Source organism: Oryzias latipes, chromosome 1 (genome assembly GCF_002234675.1).
Source record: "Oryzias latipes chromosome 1, ASM223467v1".
Lineage (NCBI taxonomy): Eukaryota > Metazoa > Chordata > Actinopteri > Beloniformes > Adrianichthyidae > Oryzias > Oryzias latipes.
The window spans coordinates 17,472,598-17,485,888 of record NC_019859.2 but is presented as its reverse complement, the minus strand read 5'-3'; the positions used below and the strand labels follow the sequence as shown (position 1 = coordinate 17,485,888).

Genomic DNA, 13,291 nt, shown 5'->3' with positions numbered 1-13,291 from the left:
CTTTAAATCCACCTTCACTGTAATCCTGAATTATAGTTCCTTTTTTTTTGTAATAATTTTTATTTTTCCAGATTAAGTTGAACTTGGCCTGGTTTATTGCTTTCTTTGCAGATTTAGGAATTGGGAGTGAATATGCTGGATAAATGAATCTGGATAAACATTCTAATTTAGTGAGAAACACTCTGCCCAGAATAGAAATATCTCGCTGTGACCACATGTTTAAATTGACATTACATTCCTCTAAAGTTTTCCATAAGTTCATTTCCTCCATTGTTTGACTATCTTTGGTAATATGAACACCAAGATATTTCACAACAGTCCTAACAGCTGTGTTATGAAGAACTGACTGATCAGAATAGTGAACTGGCAACAATTCACATTTGCTGAGATTTAGTTTTAAACCAGATGCTTTAGAGAAGAAATCCACAGTCTGAATGATCTCTGGTATTTGATGACTGTCTTTCTTGAATGTGGCCGTGTCGTCTGCCAGCTGAGTGATGGCTAACTGTTCTCCCAGGAAATTGAGTTTACAGAAACCAGAGCTTTTTTACAAGTATTGATAACATTTTCAACCGTGTCAAAGGCTTTAAAGAAATTTAAAAATAAAATGAAGCCATCATCTTCAATTTATTGATATAGTCAATCAAATCAAGAACTATTATTGTGAATTGAACGTCCTTTTAAAAACCCTGATTGTGTGTCTGAGATGATCTGATTCAGTCCTGTTTTTAATCTAGATGCATAAATGTTGGTTAGAATATTATAATCACTGTTGAGGAGGGATATTGATCTCAAATGATCAATTAGTCTGGCGTCTTTCCCAGGTTTAGGAATCAGGGTACTGACACCCTGCTTCATGGTAGTTGGAAGGATGTTCAACTCAACTTATGACCAACAGAAACTGCTCTTTCAAGTGTTCCCAAAAATGTCTGTAAAGGTTCATGATAAGTCCATCAGATCCTGGAGATTTATCTACAGCTAAACTTCTCATGGCTTTTTCTGCTTCTTCCATAGGGATTTCTGCTTCACACACTTGTTTAAAATTTTCATCCACTTTAGGAGCCAAACCCTTGATGTGGTTGAAGAAGCGATCAGCATCCTGAAATGAATAAGAAGAAGAGTACAACCCGCTGTAAAACTGGAAAATTTCTCTCTTCATGTTTTCCATATTTGTACTTTCTCTGCCATTAATTAGCAATCTGTTAACAGCATTTTTCCCTTGTCGCCTTTTTTCCAGTCTACAAAAGTAAGCTGAACTTTTCTCTCCCTCTTCAACCCATTTAGCTCTAGATCTAATAAAAGCACCTTTGGCTTTAGAGATGTTCATATTATCCAGAGAGGTTTACAGGAATGCAACTCTCTGTTTCTCAACTTCACTCAATAGAGATTTACAACAAATAGAGTTCATATCTCTGATCATTTCCATTTCTTTTTGTTTACCATCTCTGCTCAATCTTTTGCTATGAGTTTTTGAAATCTGTCTTGCTTTGAATTTGAAAAATTCCCATTTCTCCCTCTGAGTGGTGAACTGTCAGTCGTTAGTTATCCTTTGGATTTCATTTATAATCGCCTGAGAATAAAATTCCTCCTCTAATAGACTAGCGTTGAACTTCCAGTAACCTTTGCTTTTAGGATTATTGCGAGATTGAATAATGAGCTTGATCATAGAATGGTCTGTTAATGGTGCAGCTGAAGTTTTAGCTATTGATGTAAAATTCTGTTGATTTTCATGTCAACCAAAAATCCAACCTAGATTTAGCAGATCCGTCTGGTTTAAACCAGGGGAACGCTTGAACATCAGGATTATCACGGCGCCAGACATCAGAAACATTGAAATCTCTACATAAATGAAGAAGAGGAGGATTATAATGATGGTTTTGAAATGCTGAAGGAAATCTGTCAAGGTATTCATCTTCCACCATATTGAAATCACCTCCAATGATGAGATTACTGTTAGGATATCTTTGGTTAAGTTCCTTAACAGAGCTTGTAAAGTCTGAAAACGTGATTTTGTTTTGTGCTGCAGAGTTATATACATTTCCCAGAATAACAAATTTATCATCTTTCTGCCGTTAGAATGATAGCCTGTTAATATAGATTGTATGTATGTATGTATGTATGTATGTATGTATGTATACACATTTGGGTGTAATTAGTTCGGTACGGCTGTTTAACAAATCTGATATGAACTACTATTTATGAACTATTATTTTATTGTTATTTATTGTCTGTGTTTTGCTGTCGGACGCCTGAATTTCTCCCTTGGGAGATTAATAAAGTTTTTTTCTATCTATTTTTGTTTTTTTTCAGTACAAAAAAGGCAGTAAAAAATTACTTGCAAAATGCATTTATTGGTTTTATATAAAAATAAATAAAACTGACTTATTCAGGTGATCTGCTTCATAAAATAAGAAAACCTATTAGCTGCCAGAAATCAAAAACTTAACACTGGCCTGAAAAAAAATGAATGTGGCATTCGCTATCTTTGTGTAACAATGTCGACACGCAGCATTCGACTTATCCAATTCTCTTTTCCCTTCATTGATGATGACAACAAATCCAAAGAGCGTAAGGAGATGGGGGGCTGGGGGGAACCTCATGTCTGCCTTAGGCATGCTGATTCTGTGGACATACGCACTGTCACCTCCGTCACCTAACAGCAGTTGAACATGAACTGAAATGACCTTTCTGACCGTGGAAGGCGGATCTTCCTTCAGGTTTCACTTCCCTGTTCGAACCCTCAGTTTTTTACCGTTCGAACGGGGAAGAGGGTAAAATTTCAAATAATTTAGTTGAAAATTATTACTGAAAACCAACTTAACTTTTATTACATCTTTTAGAAAAAAACAGCTGCAACTTCCAGTTTTTTCTGCCACAATTATCACAAAAATGCAAGTGAGATTGTGGAGGGACATTAGATCAATACAGACCATAGAGTTTCTCCTTTTTAAATTTTTGGATGCTGGTGTGTCAAGGGATTTTTGTCAAGGATAAAGTGTGCCTTGGCTCAAAAAAGGATGAAAAACACTGAGCTAGAGGAGAAACGCCCACTTGGGAAGCCTGGCTGAAGGTGGTGGAGCAATGTTCCCATGCATGCACTGCAGCAGTAACTCCAAGATGACGGTGCTCTCCTCCCATGAGGAGCCACGTGGTCTCCTCTGGCGATATAACTCATTGTGTTTGGGTGTAGCCTTTATTCTCCTTTTCATTCACACAGCCTTGTCACCTTACGTCATGAACCTGTCATCCAAACACCAATGCGGAAGTAAAGACTGTCACATACGCCCCCTCCTCCAGATGAAAAGTCCCGTTCCGACATAAAACAATAAAAAGGAAGGAAAGTAGTCTAAGTAGTCCTGCAAAAACAGGCCCACACCATAATTCCTCCTCCACCAAAATTTCTCACTGGGATTTGTTGCACAGGTGGAGTCCTATGACAGTTCCACTCTGGAATACACAGAGCTCCTGAGAGCGGCCCATTCTTTCACAGATGTTTGTAAAAACAGTCTGCATGCCAAAGTGTTTGATTTTATGCACCTGTGGCTGGACAAAGTGATTAGAGAACTGATTCTGATCATTTGGATGGCTGAGCCAATACTTTTGGTAATAAAGTGTAGGCACTAATATAACAGGATAAGCCTAAAACAAATGTCCTTTAACATTTAGGATCCATTTATTTAACACTGAAGTTTTCCATCAAACACCTGTGGTTCTCTGCTGCTGAGGAGTCTTCCAGGAACTTCTCCTGCTCCATCTCTTCCTTCTTTTCTGCAGGACTCATCTCACCGTTGGTCATCTTGTCAGTAGAGTCTGAAACAATCACCACTTCAGTCTTGATGAAATGTCATTTCACAATTCTAACTACCACAGAAAGAAAAGCATGTGATAACACATGCAGCACTCCAGACTTCCATTCAATTGAAGGATTTTACACCAATTAGCTAAACTTTGAACCCAAAAACAAAGACCTTTGACTAAACTATGGACCTGTGTTGGAAAAACTGAATTCCAGCAAGGATGTGGCTGGAAATCTTTGAACCGCCTCTGCCGGCAAACTACAGAGACCTTCTGATCTCCCCTGGAAGAGGACAGGAAACTGCATGAGGCGCTTTAAGGTTTCTGGTCTTTGGCTGGTTTAGATGTGACTTACTGCTCATTCTTGATTTGTCACTAAAGAACATGCTTTTTTCTAGAAAAACATTTGTATCCAATATCCAAAATAAACTTCTAAAAAACCATTTGTTTGATGAAATGTCACAATTTTTTTACTTTGGTTTTCTGCATTGTTTTGTTAATTATAAAACTTACATTTTTCTCTAATTGAGAAATGTTCCTGTCCTACTCTTATAATCAGACAGCAACAACAAAGAAGAAAGTGAGATTCAGATTGATGTTTCTAAACTCACAGAAGTATCTGAATGTAACAAAAAGAAAACAGTAAATCTATATATTGTACCTGCAGCGTTTTCTTTGACTTGCTCAGCTTTCTTTGCTTCCTCGTATTGCCGCTGTTCAGCTAAAGACTTGTTGAGCTCTTGGCTGAGCACACAGTCCCCTTCTCCAACCAGGAACATGCTCTTGAACTTGTTATACAGCATGGTGGCTTTGTCCATTATGTCTTGGCTAGCTTTGAATCGGCGGATCTAAAACACAAATCCTGTTTTTTGTCAGCAGTGGGATGAGATTTAAAACATTTTCTTTAGAGGTTTACCTTTTTGAGTGTGGAAATGAGATCACCGTGTTTCTGAAGATGCTGAGGCGTGACCTGAAGAGAGCTGATCTCATCTAAAGCATCCAAGCATTTCTTCACATCCTGGTAGGGGGAAAGGCAGGAACCAACATCAGACCAATGAAAGTGCATTTCAGGTCAACATAAAGAAAAGGAAATGTGGTTAAGCTGTAAGGAAACAGCACAAGATGCTGTCCTTCATTCCAGGGTAACACTCTGGTTTGAAAAGATCAAAGGAGTTTTAGCATGTGATATAGATTCAACAGATTACCAGGTTGTCTATTTTCAGGGACATTTTGATCTGCGTGTGGAGCCTCTGGATCTTCATGTCAGTAGACATCTCTGAGTAGAGGAAAGAAACCAGACAAATTACTTAGAAAAAACAAATTTACTGACTTCAGACGACAGACGCTTAGGTTCTGAACTGAAATGCCAAAAAGATTAAACTCCTGCACACCTTTTTTCTTGACCCCTGCCTCAGTTTTCTTTGCGCCGTCTTTGTTTGGTCTGAAAATCAAAAAGAATCTCTCATAATCTAGAGTTTATAGGTGGAAGTGCAAAAGATAAGACACTAGCTGTCTCATTATTGGAGAAAATGTATGTTTCATTTCTCATTTCTGCTTTTTCCAAGAACCGTCACCTCTGCAGCCTCATCCAAGTCTTTGAATTGTATGAAATAGCCATTTGTGACCTTTATGTAATCCTAGTTCTAGCACAGATACAGACTCAGAATGCAGAATTCACATTCTAGTTTTACAAACAACTGATTTTTACTCTTTACCTAAAAGGAAAAAAACTATAAAAAATAGAGCAAATCACAATATTAAATCAAATTTGATTGAATTAGAACGCTATTCAACTAAAGACCTGATTGCTTTTGTATCAAGCAGTTTAGTAACTAAGTCCAAGTGGAACTATCAATAACTGTCATAAAGAAATGAATTATCAGCCATTGTGAACTAACTACTTCTGCTTGAACTACAAAGTAAAAGTAAAAACACGGGGGCTTTTAGATTTCACTGAATATTCTTCACATAGTTACTCTTTCCCTTCATCAGCTTTCTGCCGACGCACGTCTTTGTCCATTTCGGAGTTTTGTTGTTTTTTATTATTACCTTTGTTTTCCTAAGATAAAAATAAAATGGATGGCAGGAGAATATTAACTGAGAATGTCTTCATGTGATGAGCATAAGTCATCGTGTGTGTGATCATGCTGAGTTGCCTCGTCATCGTCAGAGCCAGACGAGCCGTCGTCTTTGGTCTGCCTCTTCTTCTTGGCTTCCGGCTCTTTGCATTCCAACTCCTTGCCTTTACTACCTTCCCTCTTCTTCCTCCTTTCTTCTTCACTGTGGGTCTTGTCCTCCGATGCCCTCTTCCTCTTTTTCTCTGGTTCTGCTGTTTCCCTAAGAAAAGATGCAAAGCTTTACTGACCAATAGAAGGACAAGTTGTACACTTGTGTTTGTCTGCATCATTTGAACATTAGATATGGAAGTTTGTTGGAAATGCAGCACTTCTTTTTTGGGAGGTACTGACATTTCACTTCCTGATCCGTGATGGTCTTGTTGCTGAAGCAAATGCAACTTCTCACTTTTGGGCTTCCTGCCTCGTCGTTTAAGAGGATCTCCACCTAAAAACACCAAGAAACACATTCAGAAAATACTTCCACTTTATGGATAATTGCAATAATTCTGAGACATTTTCATTGAAATCTGCTTTGAGTTTTTAGTCTTTGTTATTCCATTCTCCTGCAGCAGATCTAAACTATTCTGCTGTGCACTTCAATGGGCCTTTTTAACACCGGGAAGATGTCAGCATTGCACATCACACTTACCAGATGGACTGACAGGACTTGCAGGGGCTTCATCTTTTTCATTTTCTTGTTCTGAGTCACTCTGGAAAGTAGTTAACGTTCTCCTTAGAAAGATTTCCAACTCTTTCATAGACAAAATGTAGAAATGTTCATGACCAACCTTTTTCTTTCTTCCTCTCTTGGCTTTTGAAACATCTGTTGATTCTTTCTGAGATGATCCCTGAAAATGGACATGATTAAATTGTCTTCTTACCGTCTGCTTTGCAGCTAACCCCGCTGCATTTATAACTGGTCACCTGGATCAGGTGAGCTCAGTCAAGCAGAAACTGGGAAGACTCAATCCAGCTAACCAGCAAGGGCCTCAGAGACTTCTGCCATAGTGATGGGTTTCCCTAGAATTTCAGCATCCTCATCATCGACATGTGGAAAGTTATTTTTATCAGGCGTTGGATCTGGGGAGTGTGGACACTCAGATGCATAAAGAGGCCAGTAGAACTTTGCAAATGTCTCATTTATACTAACTGGGTTTGTGATGCTCACGCTCGTTGAATAATCCCCGCACTCAGGTTGAGGATCTGAGTAATCTGACTCCTCGTAGATAGAACTTGTTGGTTTTACGGTGATATGCATGCAGTTTAAGGGTTTTACTTTGTTATGTTAGTTATGTGAATGAACACTTTACTGTGGAGCAGTGCAATGTTACTGATGAGAAATCTTTTAGTTATGTTACCCTGACGTTCTTCGTTTAAGAAAGGGGGGTATAATATCAGGTGACACAAATGGGTAGGAACCTTTGTGTGTCGATATGTTCATGAAGGGGAGATTAATCAAAGGGGAACCTGTGTGAAGCTACAAAGTGTGTCTCGTGTGTTGGTGATATAAAAAGACGTAAAACTCAGCCACTTGAACAATCACAACAAATAGCTTAGCTGGTACCTCAGGGCAGGCTAAAGCTGGTAAAGCTTCCTCATGACATCTCGTTACTGGGTGCGCTGCTACAAAACCTCCGGGGCAGTAAGCCTCGAAGATATGGATAGGAGAGCCCTTGTCAGAGAGATTGCCCCCAAGTCTGCAAGCCGTCCACACCACCAGCTCGCTGGTCTGAAAGTGGGGGATGCATACCGGTGCATGCGTGCATACCGGTGCATGCGTGCATACCGGTGCATGCGTGCATACCGGTGCATGCATGCATGCATACATACTGGAGGGCCCCGGCTTAGCAGCTAGTGAGCACTGTGCACGGTCTGAGTCCAGGATGTCAGCACCAAGCACCTCAAAGTTTGGACACACGCGTCTACTCCATTCAGCAGCAGCGAAAGTCCCACTAACCTAGGTTTTTAAAGATGTTGTCACCTTGGCTGGTCAGTTAGGATTATTTTGTGAACTTGTGCACATATTTGGTGATCCTGTAAAATTAAAACTAATTTTCCTTAATACTTGTCCAATGGAACCCCCACCTGCTGAAGCTGGTTGTGAACTTTTACAGGCTTACAGTATCCAGTTGGAACGAGAACATCCACCATTTTGTATGACTTAAATAAAAGGTTTCTTTCTTTAAATGAGCTAATATAATAAAAGAATTTCAATACTTTTGCATGTGTACAAGGAATAAAAAGAAGAGAACAAGAAGCGTTGCTGAGGTTGCTTTTTTTTCAATTTATTTATTTTCAACTTTAACGACAAACAAAGATTTGTTTTTCAAATGTTTTTTTTCAAATTCAACAACAACAAAGATTTTTTTCTTTACATTTTTTTCCGGTTTCAATAACAAAGATTTGTTTTGTTTTTTCAAAAATAAAAATTTTAATTTCAACAACAAAAGTTTGTTTTTTCAAAACATTTTCTTTTTCAAATTCAACAACAAAGATTTTTTTTGTCCAATTTTTTTCTTAAAGCGGGCTGTGTATTAAAATCGGCGGCGCCTCTCCTTGTCGGTTGTCGCTAAGGCCAGGAGCCTTCGAAGGAGAGCCTGATGACAGAATAAAAAACAAATGACTTCACAAGGAAAAACTGGAAACAATCTGTGTGTATAAAATTGTTTAAATAAGAAAATGACTAGAATTTTTTTGGGGCTTCACACAAAGCATTTCCATTGTATTGATTTCTATCATTCAATTCAAACTTACAGGAAAAAAGTTTCCAATGAGATTATGTTTCCATTATCATTCATAATATGTAATAATGACAAAATACCATTATCGATCTAATTTTTGTAAAAATATTGATTTGTTCCTACATAAATTATACCGACAGCTCCATATGGGAGTGTTATGTGGACTAAAGTTATGTTTGAATATGAGTTTGCCGTACAGTAACACCTGCTGATGAGAAGTAGAAAGTTTAATAGGAAGTTTTCTGTAATCAAAATCACATTTTAGAAGGAACTCAGTGCCCCCTAGATGAGAGAAAATGTTGGAACAAATAAGAAACCAAATATTTCTTTCATTTTGCAGAAAGACCTAAGTCAGTTTAACTTAATCATACCATCCAAACTTTCAAAGACTATTAAGTCCACCTTCACTGTAATCCTGAATTATTGTTCCTTTTTTAATATAATGAGTTTTGTTTTTCCAGATGAAGTTAAAATTGGCCTGGTTTATCGCTTCCCTTGCAGATTTAGGAATTGGGAGTAGAACTGTGACTGTGTCTGCGCGCTGCGTCTTGTGTAGGACTAGGAGGAAGAAGCGCGCACACGTGTGTTGGGGGGTGCGTGTTGATTCTTCTGCCCTCTGGCTGCATGTGAGGCTTCGCCTGTGCTCTCTGGTACAGACATCTTCCCAGAATATTAGATATTGCCCAGTAATAAACAGACTGCAGACACTTTGTCACCTCTCCGGTAGTCGTGAAGCCTGACACCCATGAAGAACGCGGGGCAGGAGGCTCCGCCGTTGTTTATTCAGACACGTAACTTTGCTGCAAACAAAATAGTTCCCAACAAGAAAATGTAGTGATATTCATGGAAATCTAACAGCGCGCGTTCATGTTTGGTGTTACAGAGTAAAGCCCTGCGCGGGACTATTTTCTTCATCCCGCTCCCGCCCGCGCCCGCTGAATTTTTGACCAATCCCGCCCGCACCCGCAAAACTCAGAGAATTTAGTCCCGCACAGTAATAGAGATGCATTGATTTTGTATCGTCCCCCGTCCCGCAGGAAAAAAACACGTATTTTTATTGATATTATTAAAGAGATTCATGACCTCCTGCAGCCTCATCTTTTGATGCATTCCTCTTGTGTAATGTACAACTTAAATATTAAATATATTTTCACAAATCCCGTTCGGCAGTTTTGTGTTTGAGCGCCCCCAAGTTGTGTTTTACTGTAACTTCAGAAGCTCCAGACACGTGTGCAAAAGCGCCATTCTCATTGGTCGAATAGATTTCGACGCGTTGCGTCGAAAAAAAAAAACGAACCCGAGGCGTTTGTTTTTTTTTACGCTTTGACGTGTGGCGTTTTTACGCGTCGGTGTGCACACTCACATTGGTGCCCTTTGTTTAGTCACGCGGCGTTAAACGTCGGCGAAAATCGCCGACGAAATTCGTCCCGGTGTGAACGGGCCTTAAAAAACCAACAGCTGCACAGCCTAACGTAGTCCGCTAATATATATTCATGAGATATTCATGCCAGCACTGATCCCGCGGGGTTTATTTTTTGCCGCCCGCTCCCGCCCGCAGCACAATCCAAACCGCCCAATCCCACGAGATTTGGGTTGGGTCCCGCGGGACTCGGCGGGACCGGATCCCAATGCAGCCCTCTATTACAGAGTGACTGAGAACAGTAATACCCCCCCCCAACACAAAATCCTCCGGCGGGCGGCCGTGTCGCGCACTCAAGAATGCACGCAGCTTGTGATGGAAATGAATACAATGGAAATGAATAATTAGAACGCAGCAAATTTGTCGTATTTCCTCGCAAGACAGAAACTTATGTAGAATGAGGACATGTGTGTTTCTGAAACAGCGCACGTGCCGCGTGCTTCTGAGACAGTGACAGCCGCGGGCGCGCGCAGGCGGGTGCGACGAGGAGAGAAGAAGAGTGATAAAAGGTTTCCCATATAGAAACTATGGAAGCGATTATGTAGCATATATAAAAAGCAAAGTCAAAACCAGAAATGCTTTTTAATTTTCAAAATGAAGCTGCATTTTTTGACTCAAAAATAAAATGAAAAAGCAATATTTCAAAATGCTTTTTCATTTCTTTCCTCAACACATCTTATTCTGTCACTTAATTAAAATGAAAATGAAAATGGTATTTGACATTTCATTTTCAAGACGTTCTCTGGTAAATGTGTAGCATAATTCATTTAGAAATGTCTAATTTGACAATTAAAATGGATTAACAGAAATGCTTTTTCATTTTCAAAATGAAGCTGCATTTTTTGACTCAAAATTAAAAAAAAAAAGCAATATTTAAAAATGCTTTATCATTTCCTTCCTCAATACAGCTTATTCTGTCACTTAATTAAAATGATAATGAAAATGGTATTTGACATTTCATTTTAAAAAAGGTCCATGGTAAATGTGTACCAAAATTCATTTAGAAATGTCTAATTTGACAGTTAAAATGGACCTCATTTTGATGACCTCATCACCGCGGTGATGCGGTTATCGTCACAGCCCTAGATCTAACATAACTTTCTTGAGCAAAAAATGACAAATGTTTCTATTCAAAAAAATGACAAATGTTTCTATTTGTACATAAACTCAATTAAAAAGGTGTTCAAATCAGAAATATACATTTCTAATTATTACTGAAACATCCACATGCAAATTTGTTTTTTAAAAATGAGACAAAAATGTGTTTTTTTGAGTAAATAATAGGAATTCATTGATTTGAAAAGCCTAGTTTTTCTATTTTTTTCAAATGTGTAATAATTACTGGTGATGGTTTTCTCATGCGTTTATTAATTAGATTAGATTAGATTGGTCAGTCTATTGCTGCTCAGATTCAGAACAATGTTGGGAGTTCTCCTTCACAGTCCCACAGCAGTTTTCAAACAGCTCCAAGTCATCCTGAGCTGAACCTGTCTGGTGTCAAACTTGTAATGCAGTCTGACGTCAAGGAACCACCAATATACAGAGGTGATGGGAGTGACAAATGCTCAGTTTATGAGTGGGTTCAGATGGTAGAGCTTTTTCTGTCTAAGAAAGAATTTCCAGTTCAACAACAGAAAACTGAAGTTTTAACTAAGTTGTTGGGAAAAGCTAGAGATGTAGTGACAGTGACTTTACGTAATCTTCCATTGACTGACGACTCTCAAACACCTGCTGTTATATTCGACTTATTAAAGCAGCACTTTGGTGAGCTAGCCTACTCTGCTATGCCCATGGCTGACTTTTATGACACCAAGCCACTCCCCACCGAAAGTGTGATGGACTACTGGATCAGGCTGAACAAGAAAATCTATCATTTTTTGACTTAAATAAAATGTGGATTTCTTTAAATGAGCTAATAATATCATAAAAGAGAACAAAAATTGTAGGTCAATCTTTTCTTTGAATTATTATTTAATTATTTTCTATTTTGTTTTTGTTTTGTTTTTAGATTTCCTCTTTTTTAATGCACATTTGATTGAAAAATAACATCACCGACTCATCTGTTCACACACAACAAGCAGGAGTAGTCAAACTTACCATTTTAGTTAGGACCGTAAACTTGGCGGAGGCGGCGCCTCTCCTCCTCGTTCCGCGCCAATGGTAGCAGCCTCCCCAGAATAAACTGACGACAGAATAAAAAACAATATTTGACTTCACAAGGAAAAACTTCAGACAATCTGCGTGTATAAAATTGTTTAAATAAGAAAATGACGTGAAATTTTAAACGTTGGGCCTACACAAAGCATTTCTACATAGGTCAGTGTGATAGACGGGAAAAGTTTAATGAGGAAAACTCTAAAAAGGCTAAAATGTGTCTTTTTTTCATGTGAAATCAATTTTAAAAGAGTATTTGTAACTATAAATTGTGCTTCTTTGAAAACAAATCGTGGAGAAATGAGGTGTGTCGTATGTGAGAAAGATGTGTTTTAGAGCAAACACTTTCAACTCACCTGATTGTCGCTGGCGATTCTGCGGTCCCGCCTCGCGCGATTCACATCGGCGTGCCAGACCAGGGGCCTGGGCCCACGGCTGTGGGCAGGTTGGGGGTTCCTTGGGTGGGGTGGGGGTGGGGGGTTATCTTCCTGGGGGGGTGGGGGTGGTGGTGGGGGATTTTGATTTTCCATTTCTTTCTGTTATTCTGCAAAAATACATTTAACGGTTAACGTTGAAGTACCTACAAGCTGAGTGGTTAGCTTACATTTTATTGTACAATGGGCAAAGAAAAAAAACACTGAAAACTCACCTGATTTTCCCCAAGCGACTCTGCGGGCTTCCTTCGCTCTGGCATTTGCTGTATGCCAGACCAGGGGCCTGGGCCCACGGCTGGGGGTTCCTTGGGTGGGGTGGGGGTGGGGGGTTATCTTCCTGGGTGTGGGGTTGGGGTGGGGAGTTATCTTCCTGGGGGGTGGGGGTGGTGGTGGGGGATTTTGATTTTCCATTTCTTTCTGTTATTCTGCAAAAATACATTAAACGGTTAACGTTGAAGTACCTACAAGCTGAGTGGTTAGCTTACATTTTATTGTACAATGGGCAAAGAAAAAAAACACTGAAAACTCACCTGATTTTCCCAAGCGACTCTGCGGGCTTCCTTCGCTCTGGCATTCGCTGTATGCCAGACCAGGGGCCTGGGCCCACGGCTGTGGGCAGGTTGGGGGTTC

The 13,291-nt window shown here is 39.4% G+C and overlaps 1 protein-coding gene and 1 long non-coding RNA gene across 6 annotated transcripts; both read right to left on the bottom strand.

Moving 5' to 3' along the window:
• Positions 1–244: 244 nt before the first annotated feature.
• On the bottom strand, positions 245–8,202 carry LOC105357989 (PC4 and SFRS1-interacting protein-like). Of its 5 annotated transcripts, XM_023961685.1 has the most exons (12): positions 7,477–8,191; positions 6,701–6,760; positions 6,562–6,622; positions 6,264–6,357; positions 5,952–6,132; positions 5,772–5,854; positions 5,187–5,236; positions 5,001–5,071; positions 4,712–4,813; positions 4,457–4,643; positions 3,705–3,810; positions 245–1,099 (listed from the first exon to the last, which is right to left on the bottom strand). In XM_023961685.1, exons 1-12 carry the CDS (start codon positions 7,738–7,740, stop codon positions 988–990), a joined length of 1,371 nt encoding a protein of 456 aa, XP_023817453.1. In that variant the 5' UTR covers positions 7,741–8,191; the 3' UTR covers positions 245–987. The 5 variants fall into 5 exon arrangements, with proteins under 5 accessions (XP_023817453.1, XP_023817467.1, XP_023817504.1 ...); XM_023961699.1 differs by lacking the exon at positions 5,772–5,854 and having other exon boundaries at positions 5,952–6,149; positions 6,234–6,357; positions 7,477–8,202; XM_023961736.1 differs by lacking the exon at positions 5,772–5,854 and having other exon boundaries at positions 6,701–6,992; positions 7,063–8,190.
• A 139-nt stretch (positions 8,203–8,341) lies between these two features.
• On the bottom strand, positions 8,342–13,003 carry LOC111948932. Its single transcript, XR_002874920.1, has 4 exons — positions 12,877–13,003; positions 12,584–12,771; positions 12,171–12,255; positions 8,342–8,509 (listed from the first exon to the last, which is right to left on the bottom strand). It is a non-coding gene; the product is annotated as an uncharacterized LOC111948932 (long non-coding RNA).
• Positions 13,004–13,291: the final 288 nt, after the last annotated feature.

Excerpts from the sequence above, each read along its gene's own strand:
- LOC105357989 (XM_023961685.1), bottom strand. The coding sequence starts at position 7,740 with ATGTATGCATGCATGCATGCACCGGTATGCACGCATGCACCGGTATGC. Across the intron at positions 5,237-5,771 it reads AAAGCTGATGAAGGGAAAGA|ACCAAACAAAGACGGCGCAA; the intron begins GTAACTATGTGA and ends TTTGATTTTCAG. Across the intron at positions 4,814-5,000 it reads CCCTGAAAATAGACAACCTG|GATGTGAAGAAATGCTTGGA; the intron begins GTAATCTGTTGA and ends TCCCCCTACCAG.